Here is a 24800-nt window from a genome sequence, read left to right as displayed (position 1 = left end):
GGAGAGGGGAAAAATTTCCACCGTCTCCGGCGCAAGACCTAAATTTAGCCGGTTTTACGAGAGGTCTGGCAGGCGGCCGGGAGCCTTAACGAGGCTTTAAAAAGCTCGTCAAGTCGAAATATCCCGAAATAACCGATCCGGCGTCGCCTTCGCCGGGAGGAGAACGAGGAAGGAGGTTCCGCTCTTTCCCCCGGCGGGAGCTGGGGGTCGCAGGTGGGGGCAAGCAGCGGGTGAAGGTGAAATCCTCGCTCGCCGGCACCATGGAGCTTTTCGGGAGCTTTGTCCGGCCCCACGGGGAGACCTTGGGGTTCCCAGGTGAGTTTGGGGGGGCACTCAGGAGGCATCTGGGGGGGGATCCGCAGCAAGCCGTGGCTGTGACCCCCCCAAACCCTGTCCGGCAGCTCGCCCCGGTAACACGGGCGTGGTGAAGACCCTGGGGAACACCTATCAGTTCACGGTGGACGTCAGCGACTTCGCGCCCGAGGACATCATCGTCACCACCTCCAACAACCAGATCGAGGTGCACGCCGAGAAGGTGGGTGCTCCCTCCGTTCCCTGCTCGTCCCCAAAGCGGGGGACCCCAAAATCCTCACCGGGGGATGCGGGGACCATCCAGCTCCCACCCAATTGCCGAACAGCTGCGGCCACAACCCCATCGGGGTTTAATTCACCATTAGTTAATGGTGACCGTAGGGAATGATGAGTCCCCATTCCACTTGCACCCCAAAATCGCCCCTTTTCACCCATTTTTTTCTCCCCAGAGGGCCACGGACGGCACCGTCATGAACACCTTCACCCACAAGTGCCAGCTGCCTGAAGACGTGGACCCCACGTCCGTGTCGTCCTCGCTGGGGGACAACGGGATGTTGACCATCCGGGCTCAGCGCCGGCCGGCCAAGCACTCCGAGCATGTCCAGCAAACCTTCCGGACTGAGATCAAGATCTGAGGGGTCGGGAGGCTCCTTTCCTCCCCTCTCCCCTCCCTCGCTAATTATTTGGGTGATTTGGGAAGGAGGTGGGACGTGGGGTAGGGAATGGGAACGCTCCCTCCACCGTGGGGTCAGACCTGTGCCGAATGCGTCCCGGCACCCACCGGAGAAACTCCGGAGGGGAGTCCCAGCTCCAGCAATTTTTAGCTGGCGCGTGTTGAGGGGGAAGATCCAGCGTGCCAAGAGTCCTGCAGGGAGCCAGGTTCCCTTCCCAGCCCTCTGCCAGAGCTTGTCTTTGTATATAGAGCTTGGGATAAATTATTGAGAACGTCTGACTGCCGCCTTCTCCGTTTTTTGATGTTTCCTTGATGCTTTACACTCAAAAAGGGGTGTGGGATCAGACCCGAGGGGTGCCTCCGTAAGCGATATTCTGCCATCCCGACAAAAACCCGGACCAGGAGCTGCTCGGGCGCCCGCTGCCCTGTTTATTTCCAGCCCGGGGTGACTCATTTCTTCCCCGAAGCTCTATTTCTGAGCCATTCCCTCAGCTGTTCGGCTGCCGACCCACCTGGAAGGGCACCAAACCCTCCTCTCCTCCCCTCGCCCACCCTCACCCACCGCCCTCGGGATGCCCCAAGGCCGGCACGAGCCGGGATGGCGGCCCCAAACCCAAGGGTTTATTTTGGGGGGGAGCCCCCCAAAACCTCCCGCAAAGAAGGGCCTGACTCCGTCTCTCCCTGTGTGTACCAACAACACCGAGGCGCCTGCTCGGGGCCAGCGCCTGTTTATGGCTACACACAGCGCCCGGCTCGTGTTGCTGCTCCCGCTCCAGGGCAGCCCGATCCCGTCCATCCCCGAACCACTCGTGACTGGCATTAACACACCTGGCAGCGTCCCAGGCACGGCCGCCGGCTGCTTTGGCTGTCACTCAGGGGCCTCCCGGTGGCAGGGAGAAAAAAAAGAGGTTAAAAGTGATGAATAAAGTTGTTGGTGGCAGTAAAGGCTCGGGGAGCTCCGGGGAGGGGAGCGGCGGTGCGCGGCCGTCGAGGCCCGGCGATGGGACGCGGCCGCTCCGTCCCAAAATGCCACCCCGGCAGCCACCGCCGGTCACTGGTTGCCATCTAGTGGCCCTCGCCCAGGGCGGTGCAGAGACAGGAGGAAGAAAATGGGGGAAAACGCCCTATTTCTGCCCAAATCGCTTTTGGACAGGGGAGATGTGGAGTGGGTGAAAGGCCGGCTCAGCCCAGCCCCAAACGCACCCCACAGCAGCTCGTTTGTGGAAGGAAAGATGGGGAAAAAACAGGTTTTTTGGGCATGTTTAAAGCCTTTATCAATGATCTGGACGAGGGGATCAAGGGCACCGTTGTAGCCCAATACAAAATTTTTTCACTTATTTATACATTTTCAGCAAACAAATTAATGTTCATGGGTTTTAAGTCACATAATTCTCTTTATTATTTAGCATTCTGTCTTCTATCGGTCATTGATTTCTGTAGTAATTTTATTATCTTCTTCTCAGATGGGGAATCTCCAGCTTTCCAGGCCTTAATGTCCTCTGTATTTTCTGGTTACTCCAACGTCCTTGAAGGGCCGTACATTTAAGATCCCAGATATCCAATTTTCAAATGCCTTTGGCTTTATTGAAGCTTGTCAGGGTTAGTTTTAACAAACTTACAGTTTTGGTGATTTAATGATCTGAGCAACGAGAGTCTGTGGAGAAACTTAACTAGTGCTGGCCAAAAGTGAGTGCTGCTTACAATTAATTAAAACAACTGATTAAAAATTACTTAGGAAAAGTATATTATTTCCAATAACCGGGAACCTTCTCCCTGACAGAAGGGTGGAGCCAAGGGAACAAGTGACAGGAAAAGAGGAACGGCATCACGTTGCGGCAGGGAGATTTATGTTAGATATAGGGAAGATTCCTTCATGCAGTGGGCGGTCAGGCACTGGGACAGTGGTGGAATCACCACCTCGGGGGTGCTGAAATAGGGGTGATATGGCGACGGGGGACGTGGTTAGCGATGAACACGGCGGTGGCGGCCGCACCAGAACCTTCGAACCTCAGAGCTCCGCTCTGTCCCTCACGGCCCCTCACGGCCCCTCAGCACCGCGCCCCCCCACTGTCATGGCGGCGCCTCTGAGGCGGGAAGGGGCGGGAAGGGGCGGGAAGGTGACCGGCCCCTGCCGCGCATGCGCAGTGACGCTGCCGCCGCTGGGCGGGCCAGGGCGACGCCGCTTCCGCCCGGCGCCAAGATGGCGGCGCCCTTTGTCTGGTCGGTGTCACGGTGAGGGCCGCGGGCTGCGGGTGAGGCCCCGCCGGGCCCGGCATGGCAGGTACGGCATGGGGGGCCCGGGAGAGCGCTGGAGGGGCTGGGGAGAGGGCTGAGTGGAACACGGGCGCTGGGAGGGGAGGGGTCTGCGGCCCGGCTCGCTGGCTGTGGGGTAACGGAGCCGGTTTGGGGGTCACCCCGGTGCGCGGCCCCCAGTTCTTTGAGGGCAGGCTGCGAGGGGGGGGGGGGGCGGTCCTGCTGGCGGGCCCTGGGAAATGGGGGCTGCCGGCTGTTGTGAGGGGAACGGGGGTTGTCGCGACGGGGGGGAGGGGGGCTGCTAGCTATCGTCAGGGTTTGTTGGCTGCTGTGAGGGGAGCGGGGGTCTCCTGGTTGTCGTGAGGGGAATGGGGGGTTGGTGGGGGAGTGGGGGGCTGTCGTGAGGGGAATGGAGGGGCTTCTGGATGTCATGAGGGGAGCAGAGGGCTCGTGGTTGTCGTGAGAGAAACGAGAGGCTCCTGCCTGTCTTGAGGGCGGGGGGGGGGCTTTTGGCTGCACCCCCTCCCCAAGTGTCCGCTGTGTGACCCCCCCAGCCGTGAGGTGACTCGGGCGAGGCCGTGCACGAAGCCCGGTGTCCCCCGGGCGTGGGGCATCACCGTCCCCTCAGGCCGCCGAAAGATCCTCCCGAGGGCGGGGATGGGGGTCAGAGCCCTGAGCCAGCGCCAGACACATCCCCGCACCTCAGGGACGGGGAAAGCCGCAAGGAAAACACGGATTTTTCCCTTGTTCTGGCGTTTCTGGCGAGGTGACAGTCCCTCCTGGCTGTTCGTGCCCTCTGCGGGCGGGCGCGGGTGACACATTTCCCGGAGCACCCGCGTTTCCTTAGTTTCGTTTCTGCATCAGGGGCTTCTCCCGGGATTCCAGCCCTCAGCCAGCATTCCAAAGGTTGTTTTTCCCCGAGGAGACAAGGGTTTGTCATCCCTGGGCACTGCAGACACAGAAGGGATTTCGGGGCAGATGTCAGGCTCAGGTGATGTCTCGGTGTCCAGAGCAGCACCAGCACATCCCTAAGCCTGAAATCCAAATAACCAAGGGGTCTTCAGGATGTCCGTTCCCTGTGGGGCATCCAGAATGTCCCTCTTCTCGTGTCTTTCTCATTTTATTTCCTTTTCATCCCATTTTATCCTCTTCGTGATTATTTCCCCTTTCGTAGCTCACCTTCTGCTTCCGACCACAAGCGCCGCAGCCCTTCCCTATTCCATGGTAGCTATTATTATGTGGAGCTGCTCCACTCAGATCAGCTCTAAACTTCATTTTTTTTCATGGAAAACGTTGCAGGATCCATCCCTGGAAATGAGGACAGACCCCTCCGGGCAGAGGAAGCGAGGGTTGGGGCCGCGTTGTTCCCCGAGCTGACGCACGAGGAGGGAGATGACGGTGGGTAGGAAACAACCCCCCTCTCCCCTTTCATCTTCCCAGCATGGATGGCTGGGTGGTGACAGCCTTGAAAAGCGATGTTTAAATCACTGGTTTTTTTCCAATTTAGCGAGGTTTGGGGGTTTTTAATAGGTAGATGTTCATGTGGCAGGGAAAGGAAGAGGTGATGTCGCTAATTAGCGAGAGCGCTTAACAGAGCTCGCGTGGGAAGCTCCCTGGGACTGCAGCTGCTGTATTTATCTATGTGGTGGGCGTGGGTGGGCTCATAATGAACTTTTCCATGCTTAATTGGATAATGAGAGACTCAACAGCCGCGTCGGAGAGAGGTCGGGAGAGGAATCGTCTCTCCCGAGGGGAAATCAGGAGGTGCCCGGTCCTGCATTGGCAATTTTGTACCTTGGTGCCTTCAGCACCCAAAACTGGAGGTTTAAAATGGAGTTTTTCATCCCATTTTTCCCAGGATGGCAGCATAGAGACTGACCTGAACACCTGGAAAGGGGAAACCTCTGGAGGGGAGACACAACCCTCTGGCCCTCAATCCTCTGGATATCTCCGCTCCTCGCAGCACAGGGGTGAGCTCAGGCACCAGTCCTGGGGGCTGGGTCCGGGTGTTTGGGATTTTTAAACCTTGGAGTCAGGGATTTTAGTGGATAAAGGTGACATTGGCTGCTGGGTGCGGGTGTAGAGAGCTCCTCCAAGCCTGTCCCTGCTGTGCTTCCGAGGGAGCCGGAACACGACGTTACGGAGGAGACTACAGAAAATAGGAAGTTTTTGGGGAGGAGTTGAGTTTCCTGGATTTTTACTCCCTTCTCAAACCTGGGGAGCAAAGCTGAGACAAGTCCAATCCTGGAACGTTAAAAATCATCGTTCAGATGCAAAGTGCCTCCCACAAATTCCCAAAAATACCCTTTTAGTGCATCAAACTGTCATGATTCCTCAGGTCCTGCTGCACAGAGCTCTCTGAGCATGGAACACAGCCTTGTTTATCCTGCTGGGAAAATGCTCCCCCTTTTTTCCAGAGCTTTGCAAACCACACCGGGCCATGCTATGCAGTATTTTTCCTGGCTGTCGGGGATGTATTTTGGGACTGGGGGAGTTTGGAGAGCTGGGGGAAAGCCAGGGCAGGGAGTTCATTGCAACGACAAAATGGAGTAGAACTTCCTCTCTCTCTGCACAATCTGATGCTGTCAGAGAGGTTGTGGCCTCTCATCCACACTGGGAATGACTTTGGAAGCTGAATGAATCCTTGGGAGGAAGATCTTTCCCCGAGTGCTGCTGGCACCCACAGCTGACAGGAGGAGGCTCCCTCTGACCACTGATGCAGAGGAAGGGACAGGAACTGGAAGTGCCTGGTGTTGTGGATCCAAACCTCTCACTTTTTCCTGACTGGAAACTCCTGATTTAAGAGTTGGTGAAGTGGAAAAACAACTTCCATGGGCTGGAAATGTTCCGAGACACTGAGAATGGAATCCAGGAGTGTTTCCCCAGCCATAACCTTCCTGCTTCAGCGTCCAGAGCTCTGGGGACTTCCTGCTTGAACAATAACTGGATAGTTCCTGCTTCCTTTCTCCTCCCTCCTTGCTGATCCCTTGAAACAATCCCTTCAGCACGGGAATCATTGTTGGGAGACAAAGCCAAGTGAAAACCTTTCATCCACCCTACGGATGCAGCTCAGGAGAAAATCCACAGTGTGGCACTTTGCTGACAAGGACCTGCTGGAAAATTGGGGTTTTGCCATGTTTCCAGTGATTTGCAGCATTCCTCAGGCAAAGCTGTGCTCCGAGCATGGAGAACCCTCTCCAAACACACAAAAAAATACAGAAATTCCTCAGTATTGTGACATGGGCAGCTGGAACGAGCAGGAGCTGGAAGGTTTGGCTGAACACTTCCATGCTGTGGCCTTGGCAGGAGCCGTGACACAGAGGAAGGACTTGTGTCTGCAGAGGTGACAAGGCTCCTGCTCGCTGCTTGGACCAGCTGAGGAGCAATAGCTGTGTTCTAAATGCTGTCAGAGTGGCTAAAAACCATCGTGGCTAAAAACCATCATGGCTGTTCCATCAACTCCTTCCAGCCCTGCGCTGGAGTCGTGGCTGTTCTAGGAGAGGGTTCAGGGTTGGATTTAGCCAGGAGAGGAGCTGAAATTCACCTTTTTGGGCCATTTTTTTAACCACGAGGACAGTCAGGTTGTGTTTTGTGATCTCTCTTCCTCCACGACCCCTTCAGTGGTTTCACCACCCACCTCACCCCCCATCCCGGGTTTTTTCCCTCCCCACAGCCATGGATTTCCCGCAGCACAGCCAACAAGTGCTGGAGCAGCTGAACCAGCAGCGGCAGCTGGGGCTGCTCTGCGACTGCACCTTCGTGGTGGACGGCATCGACTTCAAGGCCCACAAGGCCGTGCTGGCCGCCTGCAGCGACTACTTCCGCATGCTCTTCGTGGACCAGAAGGACGTGGTGCACCTGGACATCAGCAACGCCGCAGGTAGGCCTGCAGGTTTTATCCGGGATCCCTCCCAGCTCCTTAAACAACACAATTCCTTGCCCAGGCTTCAAGGGAGGCTCTTCAGCTTGTTATTTTGAGCGTTTCAAAATGAAAGAGTGAGGGGCGAGGGCTCATTTGTGGTTGTGTCACCTCCCCTGCAGGCCTGGGCCAGGTTCTGGAGTTCATGTACACGGCTAAGCTGAGCTTGAGCCCCGACAACGTGGAGGACGTGCTGGCCGTGGCAGGTTTCCTGCAGATGCAGGAGATCGTCAGTGCTTGCAACGCACTCAAATCCCTCTCTGTGCCCCCAGAAAATCCCCCTGGGATGAGCCAGCAGCCCCCTGAGATTGGTACGTACCATCCTGGCTTTCCCTCATCCAGGGAAAGTCAAGATTTACCCACTTAGGCTTCATCCAGTCCAAGATTTATCCACTTATGCTCCTTGGCCACCTTCCAAACCCATTTCCTGGGTACATCTGGTGCGCCTGAATGGGGTTTGATCCCCTTGGGCACCACCAGCAGTTGAAAAATCGCTGCTTCCCTGAATTTTGTGGGATTTGGGAATCCTTCTGGCAGCAGCAGCTGCTGGATGGCTTTGCCTCTTCCCTCGCAGGGGCCGACAAGGTGACGGCCGATGACAAGACATCGGTGGCAGAGGCTCCGGGGGAGCCTGACAAAGACAAAGCAGCTGTTCCCAATGCCGAGGGGAAGGAGGAGCAGCCAGAGGCCACGGCACAGCCCGAGGCGCCTGCGGAGCAGCCGGCTGGCCTGGAAGGTGAGCCACCAAGAGGTGACACCCTGGATCCTGCTGTCACCCCCAGCACACCCTGTCCTGACACTCCGGTGCTCACAGGGACAGACGCTGCCATCCAGGAGGATCCCAAGGCCGACATTCCTGGGCTCCTGCAGCCGTCGGAGAGCGCAGTGGGCAGCGGCAGCCCCGCGGCCTCGGACACCGCCGGGACAGGAGGTGTGTTGGCGAGCAGGGCTGGGACAAAGCTGGGCAGAGCTTGATCCTGCATTTTCTGTGGAATTAATTGTGTGAGTTTTGTGAGGCACAGATCCTCTGGGAGCAGTTTTCATGGAGCTTAGAGAGGAGAATTGGGAAATTCTCCTCTGCCTGCACAGGCTTTTGGAATTTAGGGCTAATCACCTGCAAATTCAAAGTGATTCCAGGCAAAGGTGACGATGGATGAGCTTTCACCTCCCTTCCAACTCAAATGTTTCTGTGATTTCCCTGGGGACAGGGGACGCCTAATCCCAGTCTCCTTAGGTTAGGAAATACAGGTGGATTTTGTGCCTCTGCTGCTGCTCACAAACCTGAGCATCCCCACTTTCTACCATCCTGCAGAGATGAAGCCGGAAAGGAAGGAGGAAGAGAGGGAGATGATAGTGGAGGAGGAAGATGAGGGTAAAATCCCTGAGGAGGAGCCAGCCCAGCTGGAAAACGGGGAGAACGCTGAGGATAATGAGTCGGGAAGCACAGATTCCGGGCAGGAGAACTCGGGGGAGCCGCGCCTGCTGCGCTCCGGCACCTACAGCGACCGCACCGAGTCCAAGGCCTACGGCTCCGTCACACACAAGTGCGAGGTGAGGCCATCTGGGCTCCTGGGCAGCATCTCCGGGTGCCTCGAAGACACCGGGGGTGACAGTGCCCATCCCTCCATCCCTACATCCCTAGGACTGCGGGAAGGAGTTCACCCACACCGGGAACTTCAAGCGGCACATCCGTATCCACACCGGAGAGAAGCCCTTCTCCTGCAGGGAGTGCAACAAGGCCTTCTCCGACCCGGCCGCCTGCAAGGCCCACGAGAAGACGCACAGGTACGTGGTGGAACCAGGGAGAGGTGCCTGAAAAACGTGGGGTTTGCTGGGAATGGTTGAATCCTTTGGGAATCCACTGGTGTGTTGGGATATCCGGGAGGAGATTTGTCTTTCTGCCCGTGTCACAGAGTCACAATAATCCTGAGTTGGAAGGGACCCACAAGGATTGAGCCCAGCTCCTGGCCCTGCACAGACACCATCAGAATCCCGTCCTGGGTCTGAGAGCGTTGTCCAAATGGTTCTTGCCTTTTGTGTTGTTTCATGGACTCCCCATCCCTGGAAGGGTTCGGGGTTGGATGGGGGGCTTGGAGCAACCTGGTATAAGTGGCAGGTGGGGTGTGGTGGAACAGGATGAGCTTGAAGGTCCCTCCCAACCCCAGCCATTCTGTGATTCCTGTGGGTCTGGCTGGGGGGTGACGCTCAGACTGGGGCAGGGAGACGCCAGCGCTGGCTGTGACATTCCCACCTCATCCCAGCCCGCTGAAGCCGTACGGCTGCGAGGAGTGCGGGAAGAGCTACCGACTCATCAGCCTCCTGAACCTGCACAAGAAGCGGCACACGGGCGAGGCCCGGTACCGCTGCGAGGACTGCGGGAAGCTCTTCACCACCTCGGGCAACCTGAAGCGGCACCAGCTGGTGCACAGCGGCGAGAAGCCCTACCAGTGCGACTACTGCGGGCGCTCCTTCTCCGACCCCACCTCCAAGATGCGCCACCTGGAGACGCACGACACCGACAAGGAGCACAAGTGTCCCCACTGCGACAAGAAGTTCAACCAGGTGCGGCGGGGAGCGGGGAAAAGAGCGGGAGCTGGGCCAGAGCGGTCCTGGAAGGGAGGTTTGTCCATGGGGTGCAGTTCGGGGCTCCCAGAGCTGTCCTGGGGTGGTGGTGTATCCATGAGGTGTAGTTGGGGGTCCCAGAGCGGGCTTGAAAGGGTGGATTATCCGTGGGATGCAGTTCGGGGGTCTTGGAGTTTGGAGAGGGTGGTTTATCCATGAGGAGGAGCTTGGGGGTCCCAGAGGCCACTCCAGAAGGGATCCATGGGGATTGGGGTTGCTCCGAAGGGAGATGGAGTGGTTTGGGGCTCTCTCCATCCCGTTCTCCATCCCCAGGTGGGGAATTTGAAGGCTCACCTGAAGATCCACATCGCAGATGGGCCCCTGAAGTGCCGGGAATGCGGGAAGCAGTTCACCACCTCAGGTAACATGGGGATGGGGGCTAAGTGATCGGGGTTGGATGGTTTGGCAGGGGCAGGGAGTGTTCTGGGGCTGGATCAGAGCCAGAGGAAGGATTTCATCCCGGGTTTACAGTGCCATGGTTGTGCTGCACGAATCCCTGGTTTTCCCCAGGGAGCCACACCCTGGAAAGGAGCTCCTCATGCAAATTTTGGAGATGGAGACCTCCCATCTTCTCCCAACCTGCTGCAGAGCCAGGGGGTTGGGATGATCCCAGTGGAGTCCCTTGATCCCCTCAAACACTGGGTGCTTGTCCCCCCTTCCACGTTATTGCCCGATCGCAGGCAAGGTCCACGTGACTTCCCTTGATCCCTGTGCAGTCCCTGCTCCCTGAGTAGCAACAGGCTTTCCTGAGGGAGCTTCTGGGGCGCTGGGAAGGAGGAAAAGGGGGAGGAGGCTCTGGTGTCCTTCAGCCTGCCCTGCTCCCAGGTAACCTGAAGCGGCACCTGCGGATCCACAGCGGGGAGAAGCCGTACGTGTGCGTGCACTGCCAGCGCCAGTTCGCCGACCCGGGCGCGCTCCAGCGCCACGTCCGCATCCACACCGGTACGGATCCGCTCCCGCCTCCCCGAGGGGTTCTCCTTCCCCCCGTGCTCCCCACCCACCCTCTCCCTGTGTTTTCCCCAGGAGAGAAGCCGTGCCAGTGCTTGATCTGCGGGAAAGCCTTCACCCAGGCGAGCTCTCTCATCGCCCACGTGCGCCAGCACACCGGGGAGAAGCCCTACGTGTGCGAGCGCTGTGGGAAGAGGTGAGGATTCCCCTTGGGAATTTCAGGAGGGGCACTTCTGTGGTGTTGGAATACCAGGGGGCACCTCCACTCGCCCTCTGCAGCTGGGTGGAGGTGCCAGGGTGTTACCACAGACTGTGGTGACCGTGGTGTCATCCCCGAAGGTTCGTCCAGTCGAGCCAGCTGGCCAACCACATCCGCCACCACGACAACATCCGGCCCCACAAATGCACCGTCTGCAACAAAGCCTTCGTCAACGTGGGTGACCTGTCCAAGCACATCATCATCCACACCGGTGGGTACCTCCCAAAATCCTCCCCCGCCCCTGGGCATCGCCCCCTGACCCGCCCCTCATTCCTTGTCCTCTTGCCAGGGGAGAAGCCGTTCCTGTGTGACAAGTGCGGGCGCGGCTTCAACCGCGTGGACAACCTGCGCTCGCACGTGAAGACCGTGCACCAGGGCAAGGCCGGCATCAAGATCCTGGAGCCCGAGGAGGGCGATGAGGTCAACATCGTCACAGTGGCATCCGATGACATGGTGACACTGGCCACCGAGGCGCTGGCTGCCACCGCTGTAACACAGCTCACGGGTGAGCTGGGGGGCCCCCGGGTGTTCCCAAAGGGAGTTCATCCATGAGGAGCAGCTTGGGAGCCAGCCAGAAGGGAAATTTAGCGTCGGGGTGCAGCTGGCTGGTCCCAGAGTTGTTCCCAGAGGGAGATTCATTTATGGGGGTGCAGCTTAGGGGTCTCAGGAGTCATCCCAAAAGGGAAACACACCCATGGGAATGCAGCTTGGGGGTCTTAGCAGTGTCCTGAAAGGGAGGTTTATCCATGGGGTGCAGCCTGGAGGTGCCAGGAGCCACCCTAAAAGGGAAACTTATCCATGGGATGGAGCTTGGGCATCACAGGACTGTCCTAAAAGGGGGGTGGGTCTCCAAGGAGCAGCTTGTGGTTCCAAGAGACACCCCAAAAATGAGATTTTTCCATGGGGGGCAGCCTAGGGTCCCAGGAGCCCTTCCAGAGGGGAGATTTATCCCTGGGGAGCAGCTTGGGTGTCTTGGGGCTGCCCTGGAAGGGAGGTTTATCCATGAGGTGCAGTTTGAGGGGCCCAAGAGTCACCCCAAAAGGGAGATTGATTTATGGGGGGCAGTTTGGGGCTTTTCCATGGGGTGCAGGTCCTGGAGCCCTCCAAAGGCACTGCGGGTTCATCCAAGGGTGCAGCACCCGAGTCTGGGCAGTCTCACATCCCACTGGAGCTGCTCCCAGCCTCGGCTCTGGGCAGGATCCATGGTTTGGGGCAGAATTCCTGCCCAGCTGGCCCCCCCAATGTCCCTGTCCTCCCCAAATGTCCCCGTGCCCCCTTGTCCCCGCAGTGGTGCCCGTGGCGGCCGCGGTGACGGCGGACGAGACCGAAGCACTTAAAGCCGAGATCACCAAAGCGGTGAAGCAGGTGCAGGAAGCAGGTGAGACCGGGAATACCGGGCTGGCTCCTCCCATCCCACCCCCCCCAGCGCCTCTGGGAATACCGGGAATACCGGGCTGGCCCCTCCCATCCCACCCTCCCAGTGCCTTTGGGAATACCGGGCTGGCTGCTCCCATCCCACCCCCAGCACCTCCGGGAATACCGGGAATACCGGGCTGGCTGCTCCCATCCCACCCCCAGCACCTCCGGGAATACCGGGAATACCGGGCTGGCTCCTCCCATCCCACCCCCCAGCACCTCCGGGAATACCGGGAATACCGGGCTGGCTCCTCCCATCCCACCCTCCCAGTGCCTTTGGAAATACCGGGCTGGCTCCTCCCCATCCCACCTCCCCAGCGCCTCTGGGAATACCGGGAATACCGGGCTGGCTGCTCCCATCCCACCCCCCCAGCGCCTCCGGGAATACCTGGAATACCGGGCTGGCTCCTCCCATCCCACCTCCCCAGCGCCTCTGGGAATACCGGGCTGGCTGCTCCATCCCACCCCCCAGCACCTCCGGGAATACCGGGCTGGCTCCTCCCATCCCACCCCCAGCACCTCCGGGAATACCGGGACTACCGGGACTACCGGCGCGGGCCCGCAGCTCGCCCCCAGCGCCTCCCCCATTTTTGGGTGTGTGTTTCTCTCCCGCAGACCCCAACACGCAGATCCTTTACGCCTGCGACTCCTGCGGGGAGAAGTTCCTGGACGCCAGCAGCCTGGCGCAGCACGTGCGCATCCACACGGCCCAGGCGCTCGTCATGTTCCAGGCCGAGCCGGACTTTTACCAGCCCTACGGGGCCGCGGGCTGGCCGGCAGAGCAGGTCATCCCCGCCGGGGAGCTCCTGTTCCGGCCCCGCGACGGCCCCGCCGAGCCGGCCCCGGCCGCCGCCCCGGCCCCCCCGGCCGAGGGGCCGCCCCCGAGTGACCCCGCCCCGCCCCGGCCCAGCCTTTATTTAAGAGACAGCTCGGAAATGGTGTAAAAAGTGTATTTCTGGAAGGAAAGAGATGGAATAAATTGCAGTATTTTGTAAGGGTTGGTGCTCGGGGAGGGGGGGACGCGCTGTGGATCCCCCAGGGGATGTTTTGGGGCGGTGGGGGGGATCGAAGTACTCCAGTCACTGATGAGAGTGTGAGGTGACAAAGAGGGGATAAATGAGATGATAAAGGGGAAAAAAATGTGCTTTAAGGTTTTCAGCCGCACCCAGAGCAGCGGACGGGGATTTTTGGGCCCAGGAAGACCCTCGCCCACTGCCCCCCCCACTGAGGGAGGGGTGGACAGAGGGGAGCTGCCCGTGTTTTGGGGTTAAAACAGAACAAAAGGTGCTGCTGGCTGGAGGTGGGGGGTGGGAGCCTGTCCTGCCCCACCCGGGGCACACCCACGAGGGACCCCCAGGCCCTGCAGCTGGGAAGGGGGGCTGGGGGTCCCGTGGGCTGCGTGTCCATCCCTGTCTGTCCCTGTCCCTGTCCCTGTCTCCCACCGGCTGTGGGCGAACCCAGGAGGGCACTGATGGCTCTGGCCTTGTCCCCCCCACTGCTGGAGCTGGGGGGCTGCAGGACCCCCAAAATGTGCCCCTGTCCGTGTGTCCAGCTGGACAGTCATCCCCTGCTTTGTCCCCTCAGAGTCCCCCCAGCTCCCCAGGGCAGGGAGGCAAGGAGGACACACATGGACACAGCGACAGGGGCATGTCCAGCCAGGAGAGATGGACACACAGATGGCTGCAGGTCCAGCTGGACACATGGAAAGCTCCATGGATGGTTGGACAGTGGTAGAGACACATGGACAGGTGACCATCGGGCCGGACACACAGTTTGATGTCTAGTTGGACACCTGGACATGCTGTGTCCACCCATGTGCCCACCTGTGCCACCATCCATGTGTCCAGCTGTCCTCATCGCTGTTCCCCAGCCTGGGGGGGTTGGAGGATCCAGGAGAGGGTGTGCTGTCCAGCTGGACACATGGACAGGGCTGTGGATGGTTGGACGTTCAGCTGGATGAATGGACAGATGGATGGATGGACACAGGGATGGACACAGGGATGGTTGGACATGCAGACACAGGCAGGGACGTGTCCAGCTGGACACCTGGACAGTTCTATGGATGGACACATGGCTGGTTACATTCACAGCCAGAGGGACCATTGCACAGACAGCTGGACAGTTGCACATCCGGATGGACAGTTGGACATTGTACGTCCAACTGGACACACAGACATTGCACATGCAGCCAGCCAGACGGACACTGTACGTGCAGCTGGACAGATGGACACACTTTCCTTCACCCATGAGCATAAATGCCCCAAAAATGCACTTTCTGTCCGCAAGGCCTCTCTCGAAAACCAGCGATTTCACACCCCCGCCCCGCCCCCCTCACACCCCCGCCCCGCCCCCCTCACACCCCCCTCACACCCCCGCCCCGCCCCCAGCCCCGTGTCCATCTGTCCATCTGTCCATGCCCGTGTCCATCTCCCACCCCGGGGCGCTGGGGGCTGGGGGCGGCTGAGGCCTGATGGTGGTTCCAGAGCCGCGGATGGACAGAGCTGGCCAGAGCTGGGGCTGGGAGGGGCCGGACCCTGTGCAAGGGGGGTGGGGCGGGGCGGGGGTGTGAGGGGGGTGTGAGGGGGGCGGGGCGGGGGTGTGAAATCGCTGGTTTTCGAGAGGGGCCTTGGGGACAGAAAGTGCATTTTTGGGGCATTTATGCTCATGCATGGAGGAGGAAAGTGTCCGGCTGGACGTACAGTGTCCAAGCGTCCGGCTGGACGTACAATGTCCAAGTGTCCAGCTGGATGTACAATGTCCATGTGTCCGGCTGGACGTACAGTGTCCATGTGTCCAGCTGGATGTACAATGTCCAAGCGTCCAGCTGGACGTACAATGTCCAAGTGTCCGGCTGGACGTACAATGTCCAAGTGTCCAGCTGGACGTACAGTGTCCAAGTGTCCGGCTGGACGTACAGTGTCCATGTGTCCAGCTGCACGTACAGTGTCCATGTGTCCAGCTGGATGTACAGTGTCCATCTGTCCAGCTGGACACTCCCCTGTTCTGTCCATCTGACACATCCACCATGCCCATTCCCAGCTGAACCTGCTCCCGTCGGTCTGTCCAGCTCCTTGCCCATCCATCATCCCCACAGCCATCCGTGTGTCCAGCTGGACGTACAGCTGTCCGTGTGTCCATCAGTCCAGGCCCCTGTTGGTGTGTCCAGCTGGACCTGCAGCCACCTGTGTCCCGTTGGACGTCCAACTGTCCGTGTGTCCGGCCGGACGTGCAACTGTCCGTGTGTCTGTGCCCCATCCAACCATCCTCACGCGTGTCCGTGTGTCCATCCCAGCCCCGTTACCCAGCAGGCACTGGGGCCCAGGGCAGGGGCTGCACGTCCAGCTGGACACACGGACAGTTGAACAGAACGACACACGGACAGAAGCCTTCACAGCCAGACAGAGGGACCGTTGCACCGACAGTCGGACAGCCGCACGCCCAGCTGGACACTTGTACGTACAGCTGGACAGTTGGACACTGTATGTCCATCTGGACAATTGGACATTGTACATCCATCTGGACGCTTGGACACTGTACGTCCAGCTGGACACATGGACACTGTACGTCCAGCTGGACACTTGGACATTGTACATCCATCTGGACACTTGGACACTGTACGTCCAGCTGGACACTTGGACATTGTACGTACAGCTGGACACTTGGACATTGTACATCCATCTGTTGGACATTGTATATCCAACTGGACACTTGGACACTGTACGTGCAGCCGGACAGACACCCATCCAGCTGGACATTTTCCTCCTCCACGCATGAGCATAAATGCCCCAAAAATGCACTTTCTGTCCCCAAGGCCCCTCTCGAAAACCAGCGATTTCACACCCCCGCCCCGCCCCCCTCACACCCCCGCCCCGCCCCCCTCACACCCCCCTCACACCCCCGCCCCGCCCCCACCCCCCTTGCACAGGGTCCGGCCCCTCCCAGCCCCAGCTCTGGCCAGCTCTGTCCATCCGCGGCTCTGGAACCACCATCAGGCCTCAGCTGCCCCCCAGCCCCCAGCGCCCCGGGGTGGGAGATGGACACGGGCATGGACAGATGGACAGATGGACACGGGGCTGGGGGCGGGGCGGGGGTGTGAGGGGGGTGTGAGGGGGGCTGGGCGGGGTGTGAAATCGCTGGTTTTTGAGAGAGGCCTTGCGGACAGAAAGTGCATTTTTGGGGCATTTATGCTCATGGGTGGAGGAGGAAAGTGTCCAGCTGGATGGGTGTCTGTCCGGCTACACGTACAGTGTCCATGTGTCCGGCTGGACATAGAATGTCCAAGTGTCCGGCTGGATGTAAAATGTGCAAGTGTCCAGCTGGACGTACAGTGTCCATGTGTCCGGCTGGACATAGAATGTCCAACTGTCCAGCTGGACGTACAATGTGCAAGTGTCCAGCTGGACGTACAGTGTCCAAGTGTCCAGCTGGACGTACAATGTCCAAGCGTCCAGCTGGACGTACAATGTGCAAGTGTCCAGCTGGACATACAGTGTCCAAGTGTCCAGCTGGACGTACAATGTCCAAGTGTCCGGCTGGACGTACAATGTGCAAGTGTCCAGCTGGACGTACAGTGTCCAAGTGTCCGGCTGGACGTACAGTGTCCATGTGTCCAGCTGCACGTACAGTGTCCATGTGTCCAGCTGAATGTACAGTGTCCATCTGTCCAGCTGGACACTCCCCTGTTCTGTCCATCTGACACATCCACCATGCCCATTCCCAGCTGAACCTGCTCCCGTCGGTCTGTCCAGCTCCTTGCCCATCCATCATCCCCACAGCCATCCGTGTGTCCAGCTGGACGTACAGCTGTCCGTGTGTCCATCAGTCCAGGCCCCTGTTGGTGTGTCCAGCTGGACCTGCAGCCACCTGTGTCCCGTTGGACGTCCAACTGTCCGTGTGTCCGGCCGGACGTGCAACTGTCCGTGTGTCTGTGCCCCATCCAACCATCCTCACGCGTGTCCGTGTGTCCATCCCAGCCCCGTTACCCAGCAGGCACTGGGGCCCAGGGCAGGGGCTGCACGTCCAGCTGGACACACGGACAGTTGTACAGAACGACACACGGACAGAAGCCTTCACAGCCAGACAGAGGGACCGTTGCACCGACAGTCGGACAGCCGCACGCCCAGCTGGACACTTGTACGTACAGCTGGACAGTTGGACACTGTATGTCCATCTGGACAATTGGACATTGTACATCCATCTGGACACTTGGACACTGTACGTCCAGCTGGACACTTGGACATTGTACGTCCAGCTGGACACATGGACACTGTACGTCCAGCTGGACACTTGGACATTGTACATCCATCTGTTGGACATTGTATATCCAACTGGACACTTGGACACTGTACGTGCAGCCGGACAGACACCCATCCAGCTGGACATTTTCCTCCTCCACGCATGAGCATAAATGCCCCAAAAATGCACTTTCTGTCCCCAAGGCCCCTCTCGAAAACCAGCGATTTCACACCCCCGCCCCGCCCCCCTCACACCCCGCCCCGCCCCCTCACACCCCCCTCACACCCCCGCCCCGCCCCCACCCCCCTTGCACAGGGTCCGGCCCCTCCCAGCCCCAGCTCTGGCCAGCTCTGTCCATCCGCGGCTCTGGAACCACCATCAGGCCTCAGCTGCCCCCCAGCCCCCAGCGCCCCGGGGTGGGAGATGGACACGGGCATGGACAGATGGACAGATGGACACGGGGCTGGGGGCGGGGCGGGGGTGTGAGGGGGGTGTGAGGGGGGCTGGGCGGGGGTGTGAAATCGCTGGTTTTCGAGAGAGGCCTTGCGGACAGAAAGTGCATTTTTGGGGCATTTATGCTCATGGGTGGAGGAGGAAAGTGTCCAGCTGGATGGGTGTCTGTCCGGCTACACGTACAGTGTCCATGTGTCCGGCTGGACATAGAATGTCCAAGTGTCCGGCTGGATGTAAAATGTGCAAGTGTCCAGCTGGACGTACAGTGTCCATGTGTCCGGCTGGACATAGAATGTCCAACTGTCCAGCTGGACGTACAATGTGCAAGTGTCCAGCTGGACATACAGTGTCCAAGTGTCCAGCTGGACGTACAATGTCCAAGTGTCCGGCTGGACGTACAGTGTCCATGTGTCCAGCTGCACGTACAGTGTCCATGTGTCCAGCTGAATGTACAGTGTCCATCTGTCCAGCTGGACACTCCCCTGTTCTGTCCATCTGACACATCCACCATGCCCATTCCCAGCTGAACCTGCTCCCGTCGGTCTGTCCAGCTCCTTGCCCATCCATCATCCCCACAGCCATCCGTGTGTCCAGCTGGACGTACAGCTGTCCGTGTGTCCATCAGTCCAGGCCCCTGTTGGTGTGTCCAGCTGGACCTGCAGCCACCTGTGTCCCGTTGGACGTCCAACTGTCCGTGTGTCCGGCCGGACGTGCAACTGTCCGTGTGTCTGTGCCCCATCCAACCATCCTCACGCGTGTCCGTGTGTCCATCCCAGCCCCGTTACCCAGCAGGCACTGGGGCCCAGGGCAGGGGCTGCACGTCCAGCTGGACACACGGACAGTTGTACAGAACGACACACGGACAGAAGCCTTCACAGCCAGACAGAGGGACCGTTGCACCGACAGTCGGACAGCCGCACGCCCAGCTGGACACTTGTACGTACAGCTGGACAGTTGGACACTGTATGTCCATCTGGACAATTGGACATTGTACATCCATCTGGACACTTGGACACTGTACGTCCAGCTGGACACTTGCACATTGTACATCCATCTGTTGGACATTGTATATCCAACTGGACACATGGACACTGTACGTGCAGCCGGACAGACACCCATCCAGCTGGACATTTTCCTCCTCCACGCATGAGCATAAATGCCCCAAAAATGCACTTTCTGTCCCCAAGGCCCCTCTCGAAAACCAGCGATTTCACACCCCCGCCCCGCCCCCTCACACCCCCGCCCCGCCCCCCTCACACCCCCCTCACACCCCCGCCCGCCCCCACCCCCCTTGCACAGGGTCCGGCCCCTCCCAGCCCCAGCTCTGGCCAGCTCTGTCCATCCGCGGCTCTGGAACCACCATCAGGCCTCAGCTGCCCCCCAGCCCCCAGCGCCCCGGGGTGGGAGATGGACACGGGCATGGACAGATGGACAGATGGACACGGGGCTGGGGGCGGGGCGGGGGTGTGAGGGGGGTGTGAGGGGGCGGGGCGGGGGTGTGAAATCGCTGGTTTTCGAGAGAGGCCTTGCGGACAGAAAGTGCATTTTTGGGGCATTTATGCTCATGGGTGGAGGAAGAAAGTGTCCAGCTGGATGGGTGTCTGTCCGGCTACACGTACAGTGTCCATGTGTCCGGCTGGACATAGAATGTCCAACTGTCCAGCTGGACGTACAATGTCCAAGTGTCCAGCTGGACGTACAATGTCCAAGTGTCCGGCTGGACGTACAATGTGCAAGTGTCCAGCTGGACGTACAGTGTCCAAGTGTCCGGCTGGACGTACAGTGTCCATGTGTCCAGCTGCACGTACAGTGTCCATGTGTCCAGCTGGATGTACAATGTCCATGTGTCCAGCTGGACGTACAGTGTCCATGTGTCCAGCTGCACGTACAGTGTCCATGTGTCCAGCTGGATGTACAGTGTCCATCTGTCCAGCTGGACACTCCCCTGTTCTGTCCATCTGACACATCCACCATGCCCATTCCCAGCTGAACCTGCTCCCGTCGGTCTGTCCAGCTCCTTGCCCATCCATCATCCCCACAGCCATCCGTGTGTCCAGCTGGACGTACAGCTGTCCGTGTGTCCATCAGTCCAGGCCCCTGTTGGTGTGTCCAGCTGGACCTGCAGCCACCTGTGTCCCGTTGGACGTCCAACTGTCCGTGTGTCCGGCCGGACGTGCAACTGTCCGTGTGTCTGTGCCCCATCCAACCATCCTCACGCGTGTCCGTGTGTCCATCCCAGCCCCGTTACCCAGCAGGCACTGGGGCCCAGGGCAGGGGCTGCACGTCCAGCTGGACACACGGACAGTTGTACAGAACGACACACGGACAGAAGCCTTCACAGCCAGACAGAGGGACCGTTGCACCGACAGTCGGACAGCCGCACGCCCAGCTGGACACTTGTACGTACAGCTGGACAGTTGGACACTGTCTGTCCAGCTGGACACTTGGACATTGTACATCCATCTGGACACTTGGACACTGTACGTCCAGCTGGACACATGGACACTGTACGTTCAGCCGGACACTTGGACACTGTACGTCCAGCTGGACACATGGACACTGTACGTGCAGCTGGACACTTGGACATTGTACGTACAGCTGGACACTTGGACATTGTACATCCATCTGTTGGACATTGTATATCCAACTGGACACTTGGACACTGTACGTGCAGCCGGACAGACACCCATCCAGCTGGACATTTTCCTCCTCCACGCATGAGCATAAATGCCCCAAAAATGCACTTTCTGTCCCCAAGGCCCCTCTCGAAAACCAGCGATTTCACACCCCCGCCCCGCCCCCTCACACCCCCGCCCCGCCCCCCTCACACCCCCCTCACACCCCCGCCCCGCCCCCACCCCCCTTGCACAGGGTCCGGCCCCTCCCAGCCCCAGCTCTGGCCAGCTCTGTCCATCCGCGGCTCTGGAACCACCATCAGGCCTCAGCTGCCCCCCAGCCCCCAGCGCCCCGGGGTGGGAGATGGACACGGGCATGGACAGATGGACAGATGGACACGGGGCTGGGGGCGGGGCGGGGGTGTGAGGGGGGTGTGAGGGGGGCGGGGCGGGGGTGTGAAATCGCTGGTTTTCGAGAGAGGCCTTGGGGACAAAACGTGCATTTTTGGGGCATTTATGCTCATGCGTGGAGGAGGAAGGAGTGTTCAGCTGGATGGGTGTCTGTCCGGCTGGTGGTACAATGTCCGTCTGTCCAGCTGGATATACAACTGTCCAGCTGTACATAGGCCTGTCCATTTGTCCATCTGAGCACTCACCTGTCCACGTGTCCAAAAGCTGGACACACTGGTGGGGATCCAGACAAACACATGGTCAGTTACATGTCCAGCTGGACAGATGGACATTTGTGCATCCAGCCAGAATGATGGGCACTTGTACATCCAGCCACACACACGGACACTGTACGTCCAGCCGGACACTGTACGTGCAGCCGGACAGACACCCATCCAGCTGGACACTTTCCTCCTCCATCCATGAGCATAAATGCCCCAAAAATGCACGTTTTTGTCCCCAAGGCCTCTCTCGAAAACCAGCGATTTCACACCCCCGCCCCGCCCCCCTCACACCCCTGCCCCGCCCCACAGCCCAGTGTCCGTCTGTCCTAGCCCATCCCCGTGTCCATCTCCCACCCTGGGCTCTGAGAATGGGGCAGGGTCTGGCCCGATCCCAATGGACAGTGGGGTATGGGTTGGGGGTGTGAAATCGCGGGTTTTGGAGAGGGGCCTTGGGGGCAAAAAGTGCATTTTTGGGGCATTTATGCTCATGGGTGGAGGAGGAAAGTGTCCGGCTGGCATGAGCATGTACAACTGTCCAGATGGAAATACGTTTGTCCACTTGGATGTCCGTCTGTCCATGTCCCAGTGCTTTGGGTAGGTGAAGGGGATGGGCCTGGATGGACAGACAGGTCCAGGCCCAGCTGGGTGGACGGACACTGCGTGGACAGCTGGACATATGGACAGTTCATACCTGGCTGGACACACGAACAGTGTCCTCCAGCCCCCCCAGACCTTACAAAACCCCCCCAAAATGCCCTTTTTTGCCCCAAAGGCCCCACTCAGAAACCAGCAGGGTCGGACCCTGTCCCAGCTGCCCCGGTAATCCACGCGTCCGTCTGTCTGAGCCCCATCCGTGTCCGGGGTCTGTCCGTCGGTTCCGCCTCGCTCCCACCTCCCTGGGGGAAGGGAGCAAGTCCAAGGCCCCGCCCTGACCCCTCCAGTGGGAGCTGGGTGTCACTGTTGGGTGTCCCTGGCCAGGCTCCCACCTGTCCTGGGGCACCAGCAGCACCTTTTTTGTCCCGTTTTTACCCCAAAACACGCTCTGTTCTGCCTCCCGCCCTCAGCCCGCGGGTGCAAGGTGAGGGTCTGCCCTGGTTTTGGAGGCCACCCCCCAAATTCTGTCCTAAACCTCCTTTTTCACCACATCTGCTTGATTTTAACCCATTTACACCAGTCTTGATCAGGCTTCCCACTTGCATCTGGCAGGGATTTGGGTGGAAAAGCAGTGAAAAACATCGTGTCTGGCTCTTATTTTTTAAAGGCTGATGAGTATCAGTAATCCAGGGACAATTTTTGGTGGGTGGTGAGATTAAAGGTGGGGCAAACCCTGCAATTTTGGTTTTCACAAGTGTTTACACACAAGAGGGAAAATAAGAGAAATTGGGTTTAGTGATGAAATGACCAATTTTTTCTGGTTTTTAAAGGAGAGGTGGGTGACCCCTCCCTGGGAGCCCCCAAACCTCCCCTTCCCCGCTCCCCACCCCCAGCGCCGAGGGACGAGGTCGGGGCGCCGACGTGTTTTGTATTTTTTAATAAAGTTCGTAATCCAATGGACACACAAAACAAAACTGCGCTGAGAAAAAAAAATAAACCAAAAATAAACCAAAAAAAAAAAAAAAACCAACCAAGTTCCATAAATTAATTGTTAGGGGAGGCGAGGGGGGCCGGGGCAGAGTCTTTGTACAAGTGTATAACACTTCCACAGCTGATGAGACGAGGGGATGTTTAAATGAAGCGCACTTACAAATGAGTGACAATACAAAGTCTGAGTATGAAAATAAGATTTTTTTTCTCTGAAAACACATTTTTGGCACAGATTAAAAAAAAATGTATGTTGTGGGGATTTGATTTTTTTTTTAAAGTCAGTATTATATATATTTATATATATTATATATATATTTATATATACACACACCCACTGAGTTCTGCATATCCCACCAGGAAGGAAAAAAGCTCTCCCTTTTGTTTTTTGTTTGTTTTGTATTTTCTTGTTTTTCAGTGTAAACTGTACATCCCAGATGAAGAGAAGACGGCTGCAGCAGGGGCAGGTGGAGGAAGAGGAAGGTTCACATCCGGAAAAAACACCCCCCCCGCCCCCCCCCCCCCCAAAAAATAAACAACCCCAAAAGAAGAAAACAAAAACAAAAAACCCAACGAAACAACCAATAAAATAAAAAATGACTGTGAAATGCTCCTTGACCCACAAATCTCAGCAGAGTCCCTGCGGAACGTCCACGGCGCGCGGTCAGTGTGTGTCAAGACATCCAGAACGTCACAGCGTCTCCAACTGTGCAAAGTCCGAGTCACTAATTTAGTGCAAAGGCAGTTCAGGTTCTTTTTTATTTTTTTCCTTTTTTTTTTGTTAAAAAAAATAAGCCATCCTTTCCTCTTTTTTTTTTTTTTTTTTTTTTTTTTTTTTCTTTTCTGTATGGTTTTTTTTCCCCAAAAAGGAGGCACGGGAACCCAAGCCCAGTCCACCTGCTGAGTGCATCAGTTGTCCGTAAGCTAAAGCAACATGTAAACATCCAGGGTTTGATCGAGGCCGGTCGGGCAGGAGGCTGGTTTCTGGCAGCATTTTTCTTGTTTCATAACCTTCTTTCCTTCTTTTGAATTAGTTTTATTTTAAAATTAATTTTTTGTGTGGTTTTTTGTGGGCTTTTTTTTGTTGTTGTTGTTTGGTTTTTTTGTTTGTTTTTTGCTGCAGGGCCTTGGAAAAATTAAAAAAAATTAAAATTAAAATAATAAAAAGTCAGTAACTGGTAAACAGCTCATACCGATGCAATGACAATCATCAGGTGAGGAGAGATGTTGGAGATGCTGGCAAGGAGGTCCGGGGCCAGGCGGGACAGGTGGCTTTCCGAAAACTCGCAGGGTGGGAAGATCTGCAGAACGTAGGCAGGCTGCAGGGAGGGAAAAAAACATGGATCAGAGACAACCCATGTCTAAAAATGTTTAAAAACGGGACATTTTTGTGATGTTTTAGGTGTTTAAAGAATCCTAAATCTTGTATAAAAAAAAGGCCATGGGTTTTGTTTCCCAGGTGGGGAGTTTTCCTCACCACAGGTGTAAGAGCTGGCTGATTTTGCTGGGAAAGGCAGAAAAATTCCCATTAATTATCATTTCAGTGGCTGCTCCAAGCACTGGCTGCTCATTCTGGGCTCTTTACACCCAGAATTAAATTACACACACGTTAAATTGGATTCAGTGCAGCAACACACCTGGAACAAACCCTCCACAGCACCAAATGCATTCTGCAAGAAAACGCCAGCTGTTCTGGAGAAATCAGGATATGGGGAAGAAACGAGAACTCTACTCCAGAGATAAAGAGCTGGGAAATGGATTTGGTTGCTTTTCAGCCCAAGATGATGGAATGGGGAACACACCAAACACACATTTAGGGTTTCTGCTTTGGGGTCACTTT

The 24800-nt window shown here is 57.7% G+C and overlaps 3 protein-coding genes across 3 annotated transcripts in view; 2 read left to right on the top strand and 1 right to left on the bottom strand.

Moving 5' to 3' along the window:
* Nucleotides 1-32: 32 nt before the first annotated feature.
* On the top strand, nucleotides 33-1264 carry HSPB7 (heat shock protein family B (small) member 7). Its single transcript, XM_039565813.1, has 3 exons — nucleotides 33-315; nucleotides 402-535; nucleotides 762-1264. The coding sequence occupies exons 1-3, from the start codon at nucleotides 261-263 to the stop codon at nucleotides 945-947; spliced, it is 375 nt and encodes a 124-aa protein (XP_039421747.1). The 5' UTR covers nucleotides 33-260; the 3' UTR covers nucleotides 948-1264.
* Nucleotides 1265-3150: 1886 nt separating this feature from the next.
* Nucleotides 3151-13397, top strand: ZBTB17 (zinc finger and BTB domain containing 17). The gene is made up of 17 exons (XM_039565852.1): nucleotides 3151-3266; nucleotides 4538-4636; nucleotides 5097-5208; nucleotides 6912-7118; nucleotides 7280-7468; nucleotides 7732-7893; nucleotides 7972-8088; nucleotides 8470-8708; nucleotides 8800-8942; nucleotides 9419-9719; nucleotides 10053-10140; nucleotides 10605-10721; nucleotides 10803-10923; nucleotides 11067-11197; nucleotides 11276-11491; nucleotides 12275-12364; nucleotides 13018-13397. The coding sequence occupies exons 2-17, from the start codon at nucleotides 4631-4633 to the stop codon at nucleotides 13344-13346; spliced, it is 2568 nt and encodes an 855-aa protein (XP_039421786.1). The 5' UTR covers nucleotides 3151-3266; nucleotides 4538-4630; the 3' UTR covers nucleotides 13347-13397.
* A 10371-nt stretch (nucleotides 13398-23768) lies between these two features.
* SPEN (spen family transcriptional repressor) overlaps nucleotides 23769-24800 on the bottom strand; it is a 65598-nt gene continuing 64566 nt past the window's right edge. The window contains 1 exon segment of the mRNA XM_039565951.1: nucleotides 23769-24279. Coding sequence (XP_039421885.1) covers nucleotides 24148-24279 — 132 coding nt within the window. The 3' untranslated portion in view covers nucleotides 23769-24147.

Source organism: Corvus cornix, chromosome 27 (assembly GCF_000738735.6).
Source record: "Corvus cornix cornix isolate S_Up_H32 chromosome 27, ASM73873v5, whole genome shotgun sequence".
In the NCBI taxonomy this organism is placed as follows: Eukaryota; Metazoa; Chordata; class Aves; order Passeriformes; family Corvidae; genus Corvus; species Corvus cornix.
This window is presented reverse-complemented; position numbering and strand designations above follow the sequence as displayed.